Source organism: Typopeltis vanoorti, chromosome 3, assembly GCF_054136105.1.
Source record: "Typopeltis vanoorti isolate ZY-2024b chromosome 3, IOZ_Tvanoo_1.0, whole genome shotgun sequence".
In the NCBI taxonomy this organism is placed as follows: Eukaryota; Metazoa; Arthropoda; class Arachnida; order Uropygi; family Thelyphonidae; genus Typopeltis; species Typopeltis vanoorti.
In genome coordinates, this window is record NC_143551.1 from 121,797,157 (window position 1) to 121,821,574 (window position 24,418).

Below are 24,418 nucleotides of genomic sequence, written 5' to 3' on the forward strand. Positions count from 1 at the left end.
AAGAAATTAGTCAAAACACTAAATTAGTTGTATAAAACAATGTTCAAACTAATTTTATCTTATGGAACTGAGAGCTGGGTTAGAAATAAAACACTATCAAAGACTAGAGACCTCTGATATGAGAGTTCCGAGAAAGATTAGTGGTGTGAACAGATGGCATCAAGGGGAGTATCATTAGAACAGATGGCATCAAGGGGAGTATCATTAAAAATGTAGATATTAGGAAAGAACTTCTCATTGTTAGCATTCAGGAATGTGCTACTAGAGCTAATCTCAGGTGGTATGGTTATTTAAAGAGAATGGGATAGGAAAGATTAAGTAAACAAGTTTTCTTTGCCAGGCTGGCAGGAAAAGATCCAGATGTAGATAGATTGATACAGTAAAAAAACACCTTAAAAGAACAGAATATAAGATTTGATAATATTGAAGTCTCAACAGATAACAGATTGATTTGGAGGAAAATTGTTGATCGAAAGTTAGTAATGGTATAACGTTTTCATGTAGTACTATCATATTTATCCTGTACACCCCCTGAGGATAAATATCAGGAATTTGATTATGAAGATGACATATATATATGAATGAATGAATGATCATTAACTCGGTTAACATACATATTTTTTAAAAGAGTTGAATGACTAGAACCAAGATTTAAGTAAAAAGGTTTTAATATTAAAACACTACTAGTTTCGGCTTGTAACGGCCTTCATCAGGTAACATTATAAAAGAAAGAAAAAAAAAAAAGAAAAAACACTAAAACACTGAAGCTTAAATAAACTAAGAACATCATAGAGAGTCTCTATACATAATTAACATTAAAACGTTGTGGTTGTAAATTTGTCCTTTCGTTTGTGGTATTGTTGGGAAAGCATGTGCTAGTAGCATCTCGTGAACGCCAGTACATGATTACAGCTGAATGACTATCTGGGAGGTTGTAGCTCAAGTTAATGAAGGATGTTACAAGCCGAAACTAGTAGTGTTTTAATATTAAAACCTTTTTACTTAAATCTCGGTTCTAGTCATTCAATTCTTTTTAATATATATATATATATATATATATATATATATATATATATATTGTGAAATGAGTTGAATGACTTAAACCGAGAGTTAGGTAAAAGGGGGTTTAATAGTAAACACGACTAGTTTCGGCTTTTAACAGCCTTCATTAGGTGACATTATAAAAGAAAAAACACTAAACACTGAAGGTTAAAAAAAAACTATGAACAACATAGAGTGTCTCTATGCATAATTAGTATGAAAACGTTGTAGTTGTATTTAAAGCTGTTCTTTCATTTGTTGCATTGTTAGGAGAGTGTGTGCTTGCAGCATCACGTGAACGCCAGTACATGATTACAGCTGAATGACTATCTGGGAGGTTGTAGCTCAAGTTATTATTTAGATGTTCAGAGTTGAGGATGATTTCTCTAGATTCTATGATTTTTCTCTCCAATTCATCATGGCAATGAAAGATGTTAGTAGATCTGTCCCTGTACACACACACACACACACACACACACACACACACACACACACACACACACACACACACACAGGGCAGCCCATAAGTCACAAATAGTTATAATAAAACACAGAACCTTCAGATTTTTGTTTATTAGCTATGAAAAACCACATCATATAAATGCCTTCTATTTTCAGCTTCACAGAAATGGGCCCTTTCTACCGCATGTTCCATGACAGCAGTACCCTAAGTTCTGCAAGGATGTTCTCTATTAGTTGCAGGATTGTCTGAGAGTTGTTCACATACACCATTTCAACAAGGAAACCCCACAGGAAGAAGTTGAGCGTTGTCAGATTTAGAGAACATAATGGCTGATTAATAATAATAAAATGCTGATTTTCAAAATAAAATTTTATGATTTTGGTTCATTGTTGGGTTGTGAAGATTTCTATGATTAATTTCCCAAGTGTTCCTTAGAATATCCGAAAAATTAAAAAATTAATATAAAAAACGTTATTCAATTTTTAACCTCTTTGTCACTTACGAGCCACCTGTATAATTCACATATTACAAGAATGGAGGTGTTTCTTTTGTTTTTCCTTCCATTAAGAGCAAAATATAATTATATGATGAAGACTATATATATTGAAATACATTTTATGCAGCTTGTATGTAGTAGCACTGTACATTTCAGGTTTTCATTAACAATTAACCCTGAGACGTAGGTATGAATTAACATTCATGCATTAATTCATCTGGTTGTGTTTCTCCTGAACATGAAGGATTATCACACCTTATAATGGAGGCAAATAACAGCCTACACTGCTTATTCATGCTATTTCAACTCTATTATACATTTCAAATACTTATTTTAGTCAAAAGCCACATGCATCATGGATGGTAGAGAGGTTAAACTTCTGAAAACATTAACAGTTGTTGGTTAGCATTTATATAGTCCATGTTCAAATTTACAAACTAAATGAAGAAAGCTTCTTTCACACATCTACCTCTAGTCTTTGCAATAACCTTCCTTATGCTATTTTATATGAGTAACTATAGACTACAGGCTGTTCAAGAAATAATATCAACGAGTTCCTTCTTTCTCCTTAATCACTTGCTCATGCCAGGCAGTGTCCATAGGTGCTGACTGCAGGAATTCACTTACCATATGTATGTCTGTTTTTATGTCAAGTGGGTGCATTTTCACAAAGTTTATATGGCATGTTAGTTTCAACTTTTTCAGTATTTGTAAAATTAGCATTTGTGAATTATCTTAATGATATAAATTGCAAATGCAACTCAAATTGATTTCAAGTTATATGTGCATATACATCTTTATTTGATTTAGAAAATTTGCTTTCTGCACCCAATGACTACATTATAAACAGTTATTATCCATATTTGAAAGAGGATTTTAGAACAAATGTGTTTAATTAGATATTGTTTCTTTAACATTACAATAAAACTGTTATGCTCAAATGCATGCAGCATAGTGTCTGTGGGAGGGGACGTGTCTTTCATTGTGAAGTGCCATTCCAGTTGTTTCTAATAACACTAATTGTAGCTAAACATGGTACATAAAATGTAAATTTCTCTGTGCTACATTTAGTGATATGATACAACTAATTATTTTTCTTATTTCTATAGTATAGTGTCCACTGAGGATGGAATTTTTTCACGCTACAGGAGAATTTTCATTCCAGTCTTTCGAAAAAAGATGTAGTGAGTGAATAGAATTCATCTATTCAATCATAAATATGAATCTTTCCATGTATTGTAAGAAGTGAACTGCATCTGCTGATCTACAAAAATATACTAGCATATGCAAGATATCTATTACTGATAAGAGAGAAGAACCACTGACAAAAAAATTTATTTAATGAATTTCTAAGTAAAAAGTATATACTAATCAATGAGTATAAGAAAATTCTTAGAAAACACGAAGTGAAATACAAATAAAACATACGAATACACATAACAAGCACATCACATTATAAAAGATGATCTGCTGCTCTATCAACCCACATATATTCCTGTTATGCATGAATGATATGATCAGCATTATTAGTTCATTAGTTTAGCCCTTGTTCATTATTGGTTAGTTATATTAAAATAAGGAAACTTTTTGTTTCCTTATTTTTATTTATTTATTTGTTTGTTCATTTTTGTTTCTTAATGATGAATATTATAAATGCAAATATTCATGAATTTAGGGACACAAAACACACGTGTTGAAAAGATTATTTTACTAATTATTAATAAAATATAAACTTGACGTTTTGACCCCTGTATTGAGGTCGTCATCCGAAGGATACATGCGTATAGGAACCAAGCTACATGCTGTTGCACACTATAAAGGTAAATTAAATCTACGTTGTTAACTAATCTTTTTCTTAGCCTGGACTCTAGATAAAAAAAAAATAAAAAAATAAAAACTACAATAAATTCTGCTAAAGTTCTCACATACTAAGATTATTCTGGAATCGTACAGTCCATATTGTTATATTACGACTATCTTCTGGATTTTTACAGTTCAGGTTGCTAATGTCCAGGGGAAAAAAAAAAAAAAAACACTTCACCAAGTCTTTTTGTATTGAGATTTTTCTTTGTGGTTGCTATGAAGGTTGCAGATGGGTCCCTCCACATTCTTGGAATGGTTAGACCATCATTTTTATTTAGATTATGTTTGAGCATTTCACATGCTCAAACATATTGCGCCGAGGTCAGTAAATAGACTTGATATAATTTATCATATCGAGAGAGGTTTAAGATCCCTCCCCGCCAATTTAGCTCACAAAATACAGATGGAAACTGCTTGTTTACTAAATTCAGACAAAAAAATTAAGCAGCAACCTTAAACAACAAAGTGGAAAAACTGGCCCTCAAATCCCTAAAAAATAACCATGACATTATCTTCATAAAAGCAGATAAAGGGAACGCCACTGTTGTTTTTAATTGGACAACCTACATAGATAAAATGAACCATTTGGTATCGTACCACAACACCTACCAAATGGTAAATTACAACCCTACGCAACGCAACAAAAAGAAAACAACTGAATTATTTAAATCAGTTAAAACATGGCCGGAAGAAACATTAAGGTGTTTCTTCCAGCATACTGAGGTATTAAAAAATTAATACCTCAGTATGCCTGCACACCCAGAATTTATGGCCTGCCAAAAGTACACAACACAGACACACCATGACGTCCAATTGTGGAAGGAATCGACCGCCCGAATTACCACTTAGCCAAAAAATTAGCAGCCACACTCAAGGAATTGGTAGGTCATTCCCCTTTCTACATAAAAAATACACATTTCATAAACAAAATTAAAAAGATTACACTCAACGACTGAGATCTATTAGTCAGCTTTGACATAACTTCCCTTTTCATCAATGTCCCAATCAATGATACTATCTTGTTCTTACAGAAAATATTTCCACATGACCCTCTTTGCCCACGACAATTTTACCTTCGAAAAGAGGGTACAGCCATGGGCTCACCACTTTCCTCCCAATAGCGAACTTTTATATGGAAGACTTTGAGCAACAAGCTCTAGAGTCGGCATGCCTAAAGCACAAAATTTGGCTCAGATACGTCGACGATATTTTTGCCATTTGGTCCCAGAGCCGCGAAGCACTAAATACATTCCTTAGTCACTTGAACAAACAACACAAATGCATCCAATTCACCACTGAAATAGAAAAAAAAAAACAACTCTCTTCCGTTCCTAGACACACTCATCACACGTCTTCCTTCAGGCTGTCTCTCCTTCTCAGTCTACCGCAAACCTACACACACACACACACACACACACACAGGCCAGTACATATACAAAACTTCTTATCACCACCCAACACAAAAACTAGGGGGTCATAAGCACCATTAAACACAGAGTTCAAACTATTATTTCAAATGAACAAGCTCTTAACCAGAATATGAGATCATCAAACATACCTTTATAAAAAATGGATACAGTATAAAAACCATTCACAAGATACTCCACAGAGATACCACTAATAACAAAAAAAAGATTTCAAGAATGCTATTGCTATACCATATGTTAGAGGCATTTCCGAAAAAATAGACAGAACACTACACAAATACAACATCAAAACCACCTTTAAACCCCCCGACAAAATTAAGACACCTACTCAGTGCTTCCAAGGATCCTCTGCCACAGTTAGCCCACCCAGGGGTTTACAAAATACAATGCACATGAAATATACCATACATAGGGGAAATATACCATACATAGGGGAAACCACCCCAATCAGGAAGGATGAACACAAACGACATATAAAATACCTCCATTTTGGAAAAACCGGCCTCTCTGACCATGCACTCCAAACATACCACAGAATTGATTGGAAAGGTACCAAGTCCCTACACCGCACCAAAACCTGGTTTGAGCGGAAATTCAAGGAAGCATGTGAAATGCTCAAACATGATCCGAATCTGAATAAAAATGATGGTCTAACCATTCCAAGAATGTGAAGGACCCATCTGCAACCTTCATAGCAACCACAAAGAAAAATCTCACAAGAAGACTTGGTGAAGTGTTTTTTTTTTTTTTTTTTCCCCTGGACATTAGCAACCTGAACTGTACAAATCCAGAAGATAGTTGTAATATAACAATATGAACTGTACAATTACAAAAGAATCTTAGTACGTGAGGACTTAGTGGAGTTTATTCTAGTTTTTATTTTTTTATTTATTATTTATTTGTTTTTTATCACTAGAGGTCAGGCTAAGAAAAAGATCAGTTAACAACGTAGATTTAATTTACCTTTATAGAGTGCAACAGCATGTAGCTTGGTTCCTATACACATGTATCCTTCTGATCATGACCTCAAGGTCGAAACGTCAAGTTTTTATTTTATTAATAATTAGTAAAATAATCTTTTCAACACGTGTGTTTTGTGTCCCTAAATTCATAAATATGAATACTAATCACTGTGTAACCTTAAAAGAATTATAAATGCAAAAGAAGCATATCTAGAGTTTATAAGATCACATGTTATTCATTCCACCCAGCAACTTAAAAGACACACACACACATAATATCACAGATGTAAAATATTAACAATTTGTTTGCCAGTAATGAAAGTATTCCAATTCACATTGTTCTTTCTTACCCTTATGTGTTTGCCATTCTCCCATGGTTTTTATTAATGGTGGTTCACATATTTACACCTCTTAGTAATTCAAATATAGTATTCATCTTAATTATCATTTTCTAATATATCCTAAAACAAACTCACCCCCCCCCATGCAGATTTGGTTACAATCAGAGAGCCCATCACAACATGTGCTGCATCTGCCAATACACCAACATGAAATTGTGGTGGGATGTGGTGTTTTCTCTTGCCCCGACAGGTCAGTGAGAAACTTCTGATTACTCCAACATGAATGTGTAAAACATTTCATGTGTGTGGGATCAATATTAAAAAAATAATTCATTATATATTTTCAGAGGTGCTAGAACACAGAAGGCCTGGTAGAGGCATTCATCTCCCTGGAAAACTCAGCAAAAAGAATGGACCTAAAGATTAACGAAAAAAAGACTAAATATCTGGTTTCAAGTCCCAAAAATAATAACATGAATCTATTAGGTTATATAATAATTGGAAATTATAAATTTGAACATGTGGAAAACTTTATAATTTAGGTTCCATGATCAGTCATGATAATGATACAAACTTTGAGATTAGAAAAAGAATATCTATAGCAAATAGATATTATCATGGACTTTTAAGACACATAACTCAAGGCTATTAACTCTACAAAGTAAAATGAGGATTTATAAAACCTTAACTTGACCTGTATTAGTGTACATATTGGAAACATGGAGCATGAACAAACAGGATATAAGAAGATTAAGTATTTTCAAAAGAAAAATACTAAGACCTATATATGGACTAGTTAAAGTGAATTGGAGAATAAGGTGTAATAATGAACTGTATTTACTAAAATAAAGAGCCAAAAGGTTTCAGTTCTTCAATGCGAAATTATATAAATGAAGTGGATATTAAATCCGGCATTATTTCAAAGCCAAATGTAGAAACTATGAAAGTTTTGTAAAAAAGTTGACCAGAGAGCTTATAGGAATACATTCACTGGCATTTACAAGTTGCCCTAGGCACTTGGATGCTTGGGCAAATAATTACGTCTTTTATATGGTCCGTGCTAGAGCAACTCGTAAATGCTAGCCAGCAAATGTATTCCCATAAGCTCTCTTGTCAACTTTTTTTTTTTTTTACAAAATTTGCATAGTTTCTACATTCGGCTTTGAAATAATGCTGGATTTAACATCCACTTAATTTATATAATTTCGCATCGCCGAACTGAAACCTTTTGGCTCTTTATTTTAGTAAATACATGAAATAATGCTGGATTTAATTTGCTTTATTTTATTTCTATAATGAACTGTATGATTTGTTTAGGGAACCAGATATTATTACATTCATTAAAATTGATTGCCTGCAATGGGCTGAACATTTAATAAGAATGGAAGACCTAAGACATAAAGAAAGTCATTCTCTCTAACCCAGGAGGTAATAGATCTAGAGCATAGGTTTCCAAAGTGGGCAGTACTGCCCCCCCCCCCCCCCCAGTGGGTGCTGAAGCCTTCTGGGGGGGGGGGGATGTTCAGGCGGTCTAGGGGTCAGTGGCTCTTTATAGAAGAAATTAATAATATATATTTAAAAATTAATTATTTTCAAGATTTTGCGATTAGATAATCATTTAAAATTTAAATATTACATTTTAATTCATCTTATGCCCATCTTACACGATCAATTTTTTTATCAATTTTCTATTTCAATTATTTAATCATTTGAACATTTACCATGTCAGATAGAAATAGATGTCAATTTTCTATGTCAATGAGAAAATAGAGCATGTATATATGTGTGTATAATAGGTTATGTTTACGGTAGCAAATATATTCGTTATATTTCATTTCAAAATATATATAAAATATATAAAACCACTTTTCTAGTTGATTTGTCACTACTCTAATATCGTTGCTCCATTACATTATTAGAGTAGTCAACAAGATTAGAAACAATTCATTGAGTGACAGATTGTTTAGCCAACTTTGTAGTGAAAACGATGAAGATTTCAATCATATATCAGTATATAACAAATCAACTCCTGAAAAAAAAAAAAAAAAAAAAAAAAAAAAAAAAAAAAAAAAAAAAAAAAAAAAGATTAACCCTCTCTATCCTCATATGCATGTTATGACATTCCAGAAACTCTGGTTTCTTAATGTGTATGTTTGTCTATATTTGATTTAAAAATATGGATTTTTTTTTCATCTAATTTCAAAACACACAGCACTATATACCTAGAGTGGTGTACTTGCATGTGTGCGTTTGTGATGTAAATCCTGTTTACAAAAAGCTTTTGTAAACATACAGTACATTTGTACTGTTGGTAGGCTAAGGATTTTTTGCCTATTTTTTTAAGAATAATTTTATATATATTTTTATGTATGAAATATCACACACACATATATATATATATATATATATATAAGAAAAATACCTGATAATATCTCTGAACTGTTCTATCACTGAAACTGTTGCAGATTTCCTTTCTAATGAATCCTTTGTGGTTAAGCATGTCATTGGCAACCAAACGTTCCTGGATTAAAAAATTGTGCAGGCAGGCTTTTAGGTAAATGGATAATACAAATATATATATATATAACTAGTAAATTATACATTGGCAGTATTTATACATTGGAACTTTTAAAGATAAATAAATCAGAAAGGAGAAACCATAAAACTCCAATGTTTTGCCAGTGTTTCTCTAGCATTCATATAATGACAGGGAATTCAGTTAAGAGGCAGAAAGACCAAAAAGAAGAAAGAGTAATGATACAGTCAACTCTCACTATAATGATACACCATATCATCATGGAAGATTTGCTACAGTCAATATCCATTAGGACAGTTACAACGTATGCAGCTTTGGTACTACTTCATCAATACAGTAAACTACATGGTATCTGATCACTTATTAGCAACTTGGTATCTGGCTTGTGATTCTAAATCTCCACAATTGATCACTGCCATTAGTTCTCTTTCTTTAACGACGCTGTAATTTAGCAGGTGATATAAGATAACATAATCAAATTTTTTATATTGGTTGATTAGGATAGTTTACATCTGTATTAGGAATATGAAGTGATTATTCTGATAATTAAATTAAATCAAACAGAATTTCTAATCAATTCCATTAAGTGGAAATGCTAACATAGGACTGGTTTTCTTCATTGAGAGATTATATTAATCAGTTAACAATATTCAACTAAAAGTTCCACAGTTCCATCCAATTGTTGTGTAATTTCTTGTTTTTGTTTTAGTGGCGGTGTTGTTCTCAATTTTCTTTTTATTTCTATATTCATTCAACTCAAAATTACTTAATGAACAGATAAATCAGTTCAGATAATTAATTCCAGAAGTAGGGACGAAGTTATTTGGCCATCACCACAGAAGATTAATTTGAACAATTAATGGAAAACGTACAAACATGTCTCTTTTGATGCTGATTATTTGGAATTAGATTTCATTGCAGAATGTTCACTTTGTCTTGCTAAAATCCATTAAGATTTCCTATCACTGAGTGAAGAATTATCTTGCTTGCAAACTGCATAAAAGCACATACACTGTTTGGAAAGAAGTCAACGGACATCCCCATGGGCAATGTACATCGTGCCATGTAATGAGTCGCATGTTTTAGCTGGGTGTCTGGGTGAAATGGCTGTGAGAAGGGAACTGACAGAGTTTGAAAGGAGAGAGACAGAGTGATGATGGGATACCATGTTGTAGGCCTATCTGTTTGGCAAATTGTTGACAAATTGGGTCATCCCAGGTGAACAATCAATGATACCATACTGAGATAGAAGCACAGGGAGTCAACTGCAAGGGCTACTTGCAGTGGATGATCCACCACACTCACTGAACATGACTGCAGGGTGCTTCGAAGGATAATATGTAAAAAAAAAAATCATGATTCGTTGGCTGATACATTGAATGTGGAATTCTGGACACTGACTGGAACACAAATCTGCACAAAAAACATTCAGAACCAAAGCTCACGACATGGGTTTCATGGTAGGACCGCAATATGCAAGCCCCACATTATCCAAAGCAACACTTGGTGTCGTCTTAAGTGGTGCAAAGAGAGTGAACAGTGGGACACAGAAGTTTGGAAAGCTGTGTTATGGAATGATGAATCACGCTACACATTCTACCAAGCAGATGGATGGGTATGGTGGATGCCAGGTGAACAGTGTGATGGTATGGTCCTGTTTATCCTGGTTTGGCCTCAGATCTCTATGGCGCCACAAACATTCAACTCTGAGAAGTACCTGAATATCCCGGACAATGCACAGTGTCATAAGGCTGCTGCTATAACTGTGTAATTTAGCAACATGAACAACACCATATTTGACTGGCCTCCACAGAGCCCTAATCTCAACCCTACTGAATATTTATGAGATGAACTGGATTCGGTTGAGGTCAAGGGACATCTGCCCCACAACAGTCTAGGACCTCATTACATGCCCAATGGTCCAAGAAGAATGATCCAAAATTCCCATTGATCGCTATCATACACTTGTGGAAAGTATTCCCCATAGAATTGCTGCAGTTATCACAATGAAAAGAGGTCTTACACACTGGCTGTTTGATGCTCACACTTTGGCATCCATTGACTTCTTTCCAAGTAGTGTAATTGCACTGCTTGGAAATAATAATAACACTTCAGATATGAAGTGTTATTGTTATTTATTTTCACAGTATTGATGACAACATAGAATGATAAGAAAATAATATGTATTAACTTATTTGATATTTCGCTGATATTGATGATATGATGCTGGTGTCCAGCATCTTCAGAGAACAAAAACAGTTACAGTTTCACATACTGTTACGGTTTGTAACAGTATGTGAAACAACAACAATTTCGTATAACAGTAGGGATAGTTAAAAAAAAATTGTAACGAACACAAAGAACTAAAGTTCTAATTAGGTGAAATCTATGTTGGAAAAGAGAGAGACAAATATTAATTACATCTTAAAATAACTGTCTTCCAGATTTCTGGTAATTTATACAGCCATACGTGTGGAGGTTTGGAGTATGTTTTAAAGCTTCTGTTGATTCCAAAAACAATCTCTCTGACTTATACTTCTGTGTAGCACTTTTGTTTTCTTCCAATTGATCTTGTGGGAAGTGGTATCCAAGGCATGATCTGCTAGACCAGATTTTCCATTATGATAGTGCCGGATGTATTATTTATGTTCACTGAGGTGGATGTCAACAATTCATCCTGTCTGTTTATAGTAAGCCCGGCTACAAGAACAGGGCACTTCACAAACTCCTGGATGAGATAAAGAAGAGAGTTTGTCCTTAGGTGAAATGATGAAAGTTGCCAATTTGACATAAAGTTTAAATATGGTGCATAACTGATATTTATTGCGCAGTCTATATATATTTTCAGATGTGCCTCAAATGTATGGGATGGTAACAGTTTTGCTGAGGTCCTGTGTGGTAGGCAATGGAGGGGATTTCTAGGGAGAATTTAGTATTTTTTCTATCCTATGGAGATTATAGCCATTTGCTAAGAAGGTGTGACATAAGTGGGTGAGTTCAGCAGTAAGAGTCTTGTCACTGGAACAAATAGCTCTAGCTCTGTGAGTTAGTTGTTTTAGGATACCACACTGTTGAGCTGGATGATGGTGTGACTGTTTGTGCAAATATCTCCCTGTATGTGTGGGTTTTCTATAAACAGAAAAAGATAAGGAACTATCTGGAAGCTGTGTGATTAGTGTATCCAGTAAGGGCAGACAGTCATTAGCTTCCTATTCCATTGTGAAGTGGATTTTAGGATGTTGGCTATATAAATGCACTAAAAATGCATTCAATGTATCTGGACCAGTTTTGGACTGGTCCAAATAGCAAACACATCATCAGCATAGCATAGCCAAACCACTGGTTTGAGAGTGGCTGTATTCATAGGTAGCTTTTTCCAAGTGTTCTATGTAGAAATTGGCTAAAGGTGAGAGGAAAGGGGTAAGCCCATTGTTGTCTCATCTAGTTGTTTGTATATCTTCCCTTTCCATGTAAAATAACCTGCATGTACTGTAAATTTAAATAGTTTTCAAATATATCAGTGGGAAAATGCGACTTTAGTAAATCAAGGGTTTCACAATTAACGGTACATCTGTAAATAGTGAAGTGATATCAAAACTAATCATTATTTCTGAACTTTTTAAGATATGGTTTTCTAAAATACTTTTTAGGTGAACAGAATTTTTAACAAAGGAGGGAGAATCCTAAAGGATTAAATAAAAATATAATTTCTTGAAGAGTTAAATTTAATTTCTAACCAAGTGGAAAATCGTCCTACAAAAGTTTAACTTAGCCTTTTTTTAATGATGGTTTTACAAGTGTTGTTGCAGGCAACAACTTATATGATGGGCTGTTTTATGTTCTTGGATTACTCTACCACTTTTCTTGGAACACCATGGTTTATACATGTGGGAATTTTGAAAATAGTGAAGAATGAAAGCCCTATTCCAATATGTATTATTTTTGTAACAAGATTACAACAAGCATCTGGACTTAAAAAATAAAAACAGTAGTCTGACCTAAAAGTCATCCAAGTCCTCCCACTTGGCATTGGTGTAATGAGACAAAGTATATGAGGGTGTGAATTGTAGGGGAAAGTATATTCCACAGGAGATGAAACTAAGAAAAGATTGTGATCTGAATTACCAAGAGGGCAGTCACCTGAATAGTGTACCTGGAAGGAGAATTAGTTAAGAAGAAATCTAGAGTGTTGGGTGAGTGAAGAGAAATGTCTGGAATTCTAGTAGGGAGATGAATGATCTGTTTTATATCATTGCTATGCTCACTTTTAGTCACAGCAAAAATCTCTGCTTCTCTTCCAGGCTGGTCAGTGAAATAGGAGAAAGAGCCAATTAGAGTTTTGAATATTAAAATCATCAAGAAAGATGACTTTATTGTTTGGGAATTAAGGTGGAATAAACTGAGCTTCAAAGATAAGAAGTCAAAGAGGTTAGAATGATTTTCAGAACTGGGAGAACACTACAGACAGCAAATGAACAATACAAAATGTGACAAAGAATCCTTATGCCACAGAAGGTCAGAAAGTTGTGATTCAAGATTAGGCATCAACATCATCTGGCAAGGAATCGTACAAGGTGTGATTTGGAGAGTTCAGATGGGCTGTGATTGATGCAGCAGAAATTTGAGGTTCAGTTAGAAATAGAACATCAGGTTTGAATGTTTGAAGCTGATGCAAATCATGTAAGTTATTATTGATGCCACAAACATTGGTGAAGTGGATATGGAATTTTTTTTTTTTTTTTTTTTTTTGGCAGGGGATAAGATTTTTGAGTAAGTCTTATTTGGGGGAAATTTTTGAGGAGGTTTATGTTTTAGTTTAACCATGGTGACTATTTAGATTTACTCTCATATTTAAATGTTGTTTCAAAACTGGAGAGAAAAGAGAAGGGAAATGCAGTGTTAGAAAATATTTTTTGGGTCTAGTGTTACCCATATAGATTAGGGTATAGATAGGGTAGAGAGCATCGAGTCTCCAAACCAGTTTGTTGTATTCTTTCATGATTTTTTTTTTTTTTTTTTTTTTTTGTAACACCAATAAGTTGCTGATTAAAAAAGGGGCTTATTGGCTCGTGAAACAAGTTTAAATTTCTAGTTGAATAAAGCATTTAAAAAAAAAAAAATATGTGTCATGTGATTATTACACTGAGCTACAATGAACATTTTCGAAACCACAGAAACCTCGTGCTAGCACTGGAAATTAATGGTAAGCCCATTAAATTAATAAACTGGAGAAATTATGCATAAAAAAAAATGAAATGAACTTTCTAAACAGACTTACCTTTCTAGTGAGGGGGTAGGGACAATGATGTAGGTGTTTGATTGTGTTAAACCACAAAAAATCTATTAACATACAAAAATGGACCTTCTTAAAGAACTCATTACAGCAACCTGATTAGAACTGATAAGAAATAATCATCAAATATTCTCTCAACATTCTGAACTGGCAGCATAACTTCCCATAGATCTGCGGGACACCAGGGATAAACTTTCCAAAAATGAAGCTGTCAAGATTTCTCTATGGAAAAAACTAATTTACAGAAAAAATTCAGATGGCTTCTCCACAAAGAAGAAAAACTTACCAAACATCTTCCCCACTTCAAAGTCATAATTAATCTGTCATCTTCTACTTTATCTCAGGCAGAAAAGGTTAAGTGATCAAATGGGTTCAATTTTACCTTAACCCCTTACAATTATCCTAAAGCAAACATGATAGTAATCTGGAAAGTGGATTAAGAGGATTATCAGGAGATTCAGCTGACTATGTGCATTCAAACTGCCTTTTTGTTATTTGGGGCTAAACTACCAGCAAGAAATAGTTCAAAAATGGAACTGACAGATGCTAAAAAATTACAATGCAACAACATTATAGTCATTATTAAAGCAGATAAATGCTTTAGTTGTCATGGGCTTTTGAAGAATACACAACAAAAATGAATAGACTATTAGTTGAAAATACCTACCTTATTTAGATTCAGACTCCACTTTGCAAACACAAGACCAACATCTTCATAAAAATGCTTATCAATTGGTCAGAAGAAGTAAAAAAAAAAAACTGTCCTAATTCAAAATGCTCTTTAGTTCTAATAATTTATGGAGTCCTTAAGATTCATAAACCAGAGGTAACTTTCAGACCCATGGCACATATGCCAGAGATTCATTCACCTGCAATCTGACAAAATACACTGACAACAAAATTAGCAAATCACTTAGAAAATGTGAGGTAACAATGAAGCAGGGTTAAATTTAGCATGGTGTAGTACAATAACAATGAAATGAAGAGACAGCAAGAAATGTCAGACAGATATAAGGGACATTACATAAGGGTGCATAAGAATTACCAAAAAGATTATGTTACTGAAGTCAACACAATATGCTTGAAAATATAGTGACATAACATCAGTATGGTGTATGATTCCCTGTAACAGATAAACATGCCTGACAGTGTGGACTGTGCCTAATACATGAATGTCAATAAGATTCTGTGGCAACAAATCATTTCTTTCACCACAGCAGATTTAGTATGCCAAATGACAGGCTGTGGCTGTCAGCATGCAATGCAAGACTCAAGGGCATCCCATGCATTTGATCAGATTTATGTCTGGCAACTGTGCTGGCCAGGGCAGTCACTGAATATCTTCAGTGACTGCCCTGGTGTTTCAAATACTCTTCCACTACTTCACCTCTACTGGTAGTGGCCTGTCATGCATGAAAAGAAGATCTGGGCCAACAGCACAAATCACGCACAGGGTTTGAGGATCTGTTCTTGGTACCCCAGCAGAATTATGGTATCTGTCTCACAAACATAAAGAGGAAGGTGTGGCCATCCACCAATCATTATTCTGCTCCACACAGGAATACTGCCTCCACCATTCCTCATTCATGACACAAGTTTTGATTAGCTCAGCAGTGATTTATGGTCAATAGGATATAAACTACTGGCTAACTTGTATAGAATCAACTTGAATAGAGCCTTCTTAACAGTTCATTTGGAAATGTTTTCCAAATGAACTTGTTGTTAAAGAAAGGTAGCAGTCTATTCTAAATGTCACAGCCATCAGGCCACCTCGGTCAACTCTTCTCATAATGGTTCCTGTCTCCTGAAATTGCATCCACAGTGTCAAGATGACACGTTTGTGACATACTAAACCAATATGCCAATTTTGCCTGTGACTGCTCAGCTTAAAGTCATTCAATGGCTTGCCATCCTAAAAGTAATGGAGATGTGGCTAATCAAGCCAAAAGATAGGAATGAACATGTTTTTATAGGCAGGAGTAATTTGCACTGTGTGTGTGTGTGTGGACCTATTGAGAAGTAGATCAATTTCTATTGGATACTCTAAATGTGTAAGCCAGAATGGCTATTATATCAAATATTTGCCTTTGGAGACACTGCTTAAAATATTCATAAAAAATATTTTGTTTTGTTGATTTTGTCAAGCAGTGTATCTGCCTCAACTGGGAGAACTGAAAGGTAGGCAGAAGGGAGTGGTTCATTAAAAAGTCTACACTTCAATTCAGAAAACAAAAACTATGGTGATAGAATCAACAGAGATTCTGGCAAGTCTAGATTACCAGCTTATTCACAAATTTCCCCAAAGAAGAAACTTTGAATGTTCTTCAAGAGATTGCCAGAATATCTGATGGTTCTGTTACCATATCTTTGATAATATTTTCTTTGAGGGCTATACGAGGATCAGCAATTCTTTATATCCTATTCAGAAATAATTATGGAGACACACTACCATGTGTGTGTGTGTGTGTGTGTCTCCATAATTATAAGACTTTTTGATTATAAGACATTTTGACCTTTATATCAAGGTCATCTTCAGAAATGGACAACATAATGGAAACACTTGTTATGCATACATATTTCTTTATTAATATGGTGTCCGACCATTTTTTTTTACTTCAGTATAGCCTGAATTGGAATGGACTCCAGTTTTGAATAGTTTCTGGTGGGATTTTGTACCATTATACTTGAAGAACATCTTTGAAATGTTTTAAAGATGTTGGAGGTGGGAATCTGTTTCTTATTCTAGTCTCCAAAACTGGCCAGAGTGGTTCAGTAATGTTCAAATCTGATGACTGTGCTGGCCAGGGAAGATGCTGAAGTTGCCATGCCCTTCAAACCATGATTTTGTACAATCATGGTCCAAGTGGTGTGAATGGGTGCATCGTTGTCTTGGAATGCTACAATGTTGTTTGAAAATAACATTTGGATCATGGGATGCACTTGATTATCTAAAATGTCTAAATAATCACTTGCAGTAATTCTGCCATAAAGAGTAATAATGGGACCAACAGAACACCACGATATTGCTGCCCAGCCCTTTATATCAAAGGGGGAGAGTTCCATGCTTTATTGCTGGAATCGCACATTCTGGATTGTAGACTTCCTACATCAGAACAAGTTATGTTCTCCAAACATAAACTCGTCCTGATGTATGAAAAAGCATAAAGGTTGACTCATCTGATCATATCACACATTTCCAGTTTTCTAATGCCCAGGTTTGATGGTCACGACACCATTGTTTACGAGGCTGAGAATTCTTTTTGGTAATCAGAGGCTTTGCAGCTCTACTTTGTGAAGCTTACATTGGACAATTTTTGTGGAAACAGGTTCTGCAGCAGTTACGTGATTTTTCAAAACAATCCTTCTCAATATCCAACAATCTATTATTTGTCATTTTTGACCACTGTTTCTCTTTGATAATGTTGTCTTGTCATGATTTGTGTATGCTGAAATAACCTTAGAAACTGTTGATCTTGATACACTAATAGTGTGGCAGTAGTGTGGATATAGGCCTTTTTCAATTCCACACATAAAATCCATTTTAGGAATGTGTTTGGGCGTAATCGCGAAATTAAAACCTTTTTTGAGAATATCAGATTCATTTTTTGTGAGGCTATGATTTGACAAATTGAAAATCACTTTGTCATCCGGGAGGTTGTTTTGTGTCCGATATTTTTTCTTGTAAAGTTCATTGAATTTCCTAATTTGTTTGTCCTTATAAAGTTTGAAAGTTTTTTCATAACTGCGTTGTATCATTTGATCTAATTGATTCCATATGATGTATTCTACGTTGTTGGAAATTTCATCAAAGAACTTGCGGCAATTAATATCACTTTTATGAAGTTCATATCTCATGTGTTGGATCCTTTCTCTAACAAGTGCCAATGAAGTGCGTAGATAAATTTTTTTAGCTGGTATAGAGTTGATATGACCTCTGACTATAAGGAAATTAGGAATGATGGAGAATTCCCTGCAACGTTTAAGGAACGTTAAGTGGTTCAAAAGTTTGGCCTTTCTGCATTTTTCTCTTTCCATGCACCGAACTTTGTGTTTCATTAAACTATTTAAATTATACATTTTTGGTCGTTTTATAATAGAAATAAAATTTTATTAATACAGGCCAGTATTTTACAATAAAAACATTTATTCAAATTAGATGTTGTATCCCTTTTCCCCAATGTTCCAGTAGAAGAGGTAATAAACATCATCCAAGACCTCTTTCCTCTAGACATCACACAGATGTTTAGACACTGCCTTCAATCTAATTTCTTCAAGGTTAACAACACCATATACCAACAATTAGAAGGCCTAGCAATGGGAAGCCCACTATCACCATCTTGTGCAGACCTTTTCATGGAAAAACTTGAAAAAGAAATTCTCTCTGCAATCTCTCCAAGACCATCTACATGGTGGAGATATGTGGATGATATATTCATCATATGGCAAGTCAGCTTAGACAACCTAAAATCGTTTGTGGATAAAATCAACTCAATACATAGCAAGATAAAATTCACTCTGGAAGTAGAAAACAACAGCCAACTGCATTTTTTAGATATCTTGATAAAAAAACAACCTAACAATGTCAAATTATCCATTTACAGAAAGCCCACAAATACTGGAAGATATCTTCACTATACTTCAAACCATCACAAGTCACACAAACTGAGTATTATCCACATGTTGAAACATAGAGCCAAAAAGTTTATATTAGAAGAGGAGGATACACAGAATGAACTCTCACTAATAGCCAACACATTATCACAAAATGGATATCCTCAAAACATCATCAAAAAATATCTATACAATGACAACCCCAGACAAGAAGAATCCCACTGTCAGCACATTTCTACTGTAGTGATACCTTTCATCAAGTCAATTTCTTATCAAATAGCAAGAATACTAAGAGCCCACAACATCAGAGTGGTCTTCAAACCAACCACCAACATCAGACAAGTTTTAGGATCTCCAAAAGATAAAGTTCCATTCTACAAATATCCAGGAGTATATTACATTCCCTGCTCCCGTGGTCTTGCCTACATCGGACAAACTTCACAAAGTATAGAAATTAGACAAAAAGAACATGTTGGCGATGTAAACCACAACAGAAGCATCTCTTCCGGCTTAGCACATCATTTCTGCACGTCTAACCACACGATAGATTGGCAAAACAGCTCCATGCCATATCTCGATGACGCCTACAGGCATCGTGTATTTAAGGAAGCCACAATAGTACTAATAACCGGCAGAAACCTCAACAGAAATCAGGGTGTAATTCTAAACAGTTCGTGGAAAAACTTGATCCTCTCTCTCAATCAATCTGAACTACAGCTAGCCAGTAATCACATTACAAGTCTACAACAAACACGCATGCGTGATAATGAATAAGAACAATAAGTCATCTCTGTCATGCCAAACATGTAACCATAGATACTAGTTTGGTTTACAACGTTTTTTATGTTCCTTTTAATTTGCATTTACTAACTTTCATATCTCCGTAATGCCTTGAAAAAGCCAGACAGTTTGCTGGCGAAACTGGTAGGTTTGAATAAATGTTTTTATTGTAAAATACTGGTCTGTATTAATAAAATTGTATTTCTATTTCGACCAGGGAGATTATTAAAGGCATTAAAATATTGGTTACACACTAACAAAATGAGGGCACTCTATTAAAATACGTGTAGTGGTTCATGAAAAAAGGTCACAATACTTACACGAGGCTGTCATCACCACTCAATAGAAGGAGAGTGTAAGATGACTATGGCCTATGCAGAGGTGAACAAGAACAACTTCTCTGCTAACTCTGCACTGACAAGATAAACTGCCACAGTTTAATTTCAAGCTTAATCTGGTATAGAGTGCACAGCTTGTTATTCTCTCTCTTCTGTAATGTGTGATGCTGGGATATTAAATCTTATCTTATAATCTACCTGCAATCCATGCACAGGACTGGCAGATGATATCTTTGGGCAAAAGATAACATAACTATAGCATCTGCAGCCTAATTTTTCTTGATCCCAATATGGCTAAGGAGTCAGCATAGGCAAAAGTGCAGATGAAGTCTCCTTATCTGATACAATAAATGCCAGATCCAAGAGAGAGCACTGGATGTTGCATGCAGAAATCTTCTTGAATCAATATAAATAAACCTTTTGTAGCATTTCAGTTTAAATGTAATTTAATGAAAGTTCTAATGAATACAGCTCAGCAGTAAAGTTGGTACATTTTGGATCTGATTAGATATCAAGTCATCTGGGAAGATGGCATAACATCTAAACAGCTGCATATGCCACTAGAAACTCCAATCTTGAATTGTCTTTCCTGATAGATACAATACCAAAGCAGTATTATGCTCTGTATGTTTGAAAGAGCTGCTGGTAGTCAGTTATGTTTCACTAATCTGCATGATGGAATGCAGCTATGCTATAGATTAGGCAACTAGTGTAGTGGTAGCAGATGCTGTGCAAATGGCTACCCCGACATCTAGTTTGTGGTAAAGAATTGACAAGCATTGTACAAATTTTCCTATGGACAAAAAAAAAATAAAATAAATAAAATAAATGAATAAATAAAAATTAAATAAATAAATGACCATAACAGATGCTCTGACAAGTTTTATTTCAGTCACATAAAATAAAAAAAACTGCCAATGTCAAAATGACAAAGATCATGCATACACCAAGGTAGCATCACTGGTGAAAGTTTGTCTTTCAGAGAGGAAAACAGATTGTGAATTTGGTTGAAGGGTTTGAAGGTAACAACGAGTTTGTATTTTTTTTTTTTTTTTCATAATCTTTGCCACATGTTTGGATGTATTAGAATACTGTCTTGGATGGAATTAAACCTGTTATTAAAATCAGAGATATTCAATTTAGCTGTTTATCTTATGCAGATGATGTTATACACGTCACAAAATCCAGTACAAGTCTTTAAGTTTTTTTAACTAGATTAAATAATCGCAATAACAAATTCAATAAGAATATCAGCAATCAAACACACTAAAAATAGATAGAAATATGGAAAATATTAACTGCATTCTTAATAAAGTATCTATACCAGTAAAATATTTCAGCTATTAGGCTCAATAATTAGTGAAGAAAATTTGGACCTCTTCCACTTGGTTCGATCAAATCAGGATATGCAATTAAATATCCTCTGTCATCCAGAAAGAAGCATCTATAAAAATATATTTATTAAGCAGCCAGATGAAAATTTATATGGAATAAGAAATATCAGTAAGCGCACTAAACTAGGATATGACAGATGAGAGTAAAGTCTGGGGAATAAATAGATAGAATCAATGACAGAATCACACACAATAAAAGTTAAGGTTTTAAAAAGGAACTTAGCATTGTTAGCATTCAAGAATATGTGAACAGCTATTTTAAGGTTGTATGGTCACTTAATAAGAGAGGAATTGAGCTAGAATGGCAAGAAAAATATCCAGAGAAAAAAAGTGATGACAGGAAGACAGCAGCGATGTAAAATTAATTATGCAGACCTATAATAGTATCTTGCAAACTCCACAGGGGTATAATTATAAGCAGGAAGCAATGATGGCCAGAAGATTAAAACCCTGAGAGCAGAGCTCTCATTATATCCATATAATAAAAAAAAAGGCCATGAGAATTATAAGGAAATAAATTCTACTGAGAGGTGATTTTTAGCTTCAACAGGTTTTTACTAATTAAAGAATGATTCCATTTCTACATAACTTCAATGCTGACTTGCAAGAATCACTCTACTGATCTAAAGTTTTTCTGCTTCGTGAAAATGTACTCTTATTTTAGTCCTTTTATAAGCATAAACAAAGTATGCATATGAAATCTCCATAAGTATATAAAGGGTGCTGAGAGAGAGTTTTCATGTGTAAATTTTGTTTATGTTGAGTACAGGATTAAAAAACAAAATTTCTAATCTTGTATAATTTTGCCAAGCATCATTCTAGTTTTGTGATGTTCTAGACCAGGGGTCGGGAACCTTTTTGAACCAAAGAGCCATTCCACCAAAAAAATTAATAAAAACAAAATTTTGGGAGCCGCAACTTCAATTCGATTTTTCCCGGTAACTCAAAGTTGCAGTTAGTTCAAACTCAGGTAAATTTGTTTTTAATTCAGTACTTACAGATATCAAATACCACTTCAATGTTTGCATATACATTTTTTATATGCTCAATAAATAAAACAACATTAAGATTGATTATGTTTTTAATCACAAAACATGTTTAAGTAAGTATAATATTGCAAAAAAGTCAGAATTTGTATTACAAAAAGAATTAATTCGAACAAAAATGCAATATTATGTATTTTAATAATCTGGATTGTATGTCGTGCACTTTAATAGTAATTTGGCTTTCTAACTTTCATCAGTCAATTTTTTCCTATACTTATTTTTAATGTAATTCATTGAAGAGAAAAAATCGTTCGCAATTGTACATTGAACCGAAAAGAGTCAAAACCCCCAAACCAAGTCGCCTGGCATTTGAATAATTAGTTGGGAAAGAATTCCAGCATTTAAATATAATTTCCTGTGGTGTTTCTTCAAAGTTTCCTCATTTTCTTCAATTTGTGCTACCATTTGCTGAAGTTTTTGTACCCAAACGCTTTTATTCTGAATTTCCAGAAGCTCCATTTGTAGTTCTGCAATTGATATTCTGGGAAAAGCTTCAATATCTATTAATTTTAAATTGCAATTTAACGGATGTAATATAAATTTCATCATCTCCTGATGTTTTTTAAAATCTTGAAATCTGCTTGTAAATGAATCTAAAATTACAGTAATCATTTCAGCGAATATTTTGCCATCAACTTTTTCTTGATTTAAATTCAATCTATAATTTTTTTAGATTTTCAAAATATATAAATTTTTCTTCAGTAACATCTTCGAAAAAACACTCTTAATTTCTGTTCAAAGGTAAGGACTTCCTCTAGCAATTGTGAGGCTATGTTTCCCTTCCCTTGCAACTTCAAGTTTAGCTTATTAAAATGTTCTGTCATATCAAACAAAAAACAAAAATTTTGTATCCATTCAGATTACTGAGAAGTTCCACATGATTTAAATTATAATTTTCAGTGGTTAAGAAAACTATTACTTATTTTAAGCACTGAAAAAAACGTTTTAATGCTTTTCCTCTTGATAACCTCGTACAGATGTACGAGGTTATCAAGAGGTTATTTACATTGACTACCTAGTTCCTCTAAAAATGTGTTAAAAAGTCTGTGATTCAATGCCTGAAATCGGATGAAATTGAGCATTGGCACAACAACATCCATCACTCTTTTTAGTTGTGCAAATAATCCCAAAGAATTTGCGACTAAAGCTTCTTGATGCAAAATGCAATGAAACGAAATAACTCCATGTGGAATATGAGTGGAGAATAATTTAAACCCCTTATTTTTTGCAATCATAGAAGGCGTGCCATCGGTCGCAATGCACACTATATTATTAATATTTATATTTTTATTCTGTAAATTTATTAGAAGGTTTTCTGAAATATCTTGACCTGTAATAAGTTTTAAGAGAGGTAAACCGTGAGTAGACATAACTATACATAATAAATAACGGAAAAACTCACGTAGAAATATTATTTAATAGTATAATTTTCGCCTGTGTGTCACAGGCATCTTCAGTACAATTAGGCACAAAAATTAAACACTAACTGACAATTCCAAAAAGCGCCACCTAAGTAGCTGGTGTAAGATAACTAAAAAGGTCAATAACTTTCCTAAAAAAAAAAAAAAAAAAAAAAAAAAAAAAAAAAAAAAAAAAAAAAAATTTAATACAATAAAAAGTTAGGAAAGATTAGCTGATTTGTAAAGTACTATCTCCCATAAAGGGGATAGACGTAAGCCGTCGGATCTGTTTAAGTTAGGAGAATGAAGTAGAGTTTCACATGCTTCTTTATAAAGGCGTTCCATGAGAAACTGACTTTTGTGAAGAACTTTTGTCTTTCTCCAATGAACTCTGTGTCTAGTGAAGATGGCATGTTCTGCAAGTCCA

At 33.9% G+C, this 24,418-nt stretch overlaps 1 protein-coding gene across 1 annotated transcript in view; it reads right to left on the bottom strand.

Moving 5' to 3' along the window:
- The window catches only part of LOC150108527 (VWFA and cache domain-containing protein 1-like), a 420,515-nt gene that overhangs the window by 85,123 nt on the left and 310,974 nt on the right, over positions 1 to 24,418 (bottom strand). Inside the window, exon 21 of the mRNA XM_090415949.1 lies at positions 9,016 to 9,114. Coding sequence (XP_090272075.1) covers positions 9,016 to 9,114 — 99 coding nt within the window. The remainder of the gene's footprint in view (positions 1 to 9,015; positions 9,115 to 24,418) is intronic.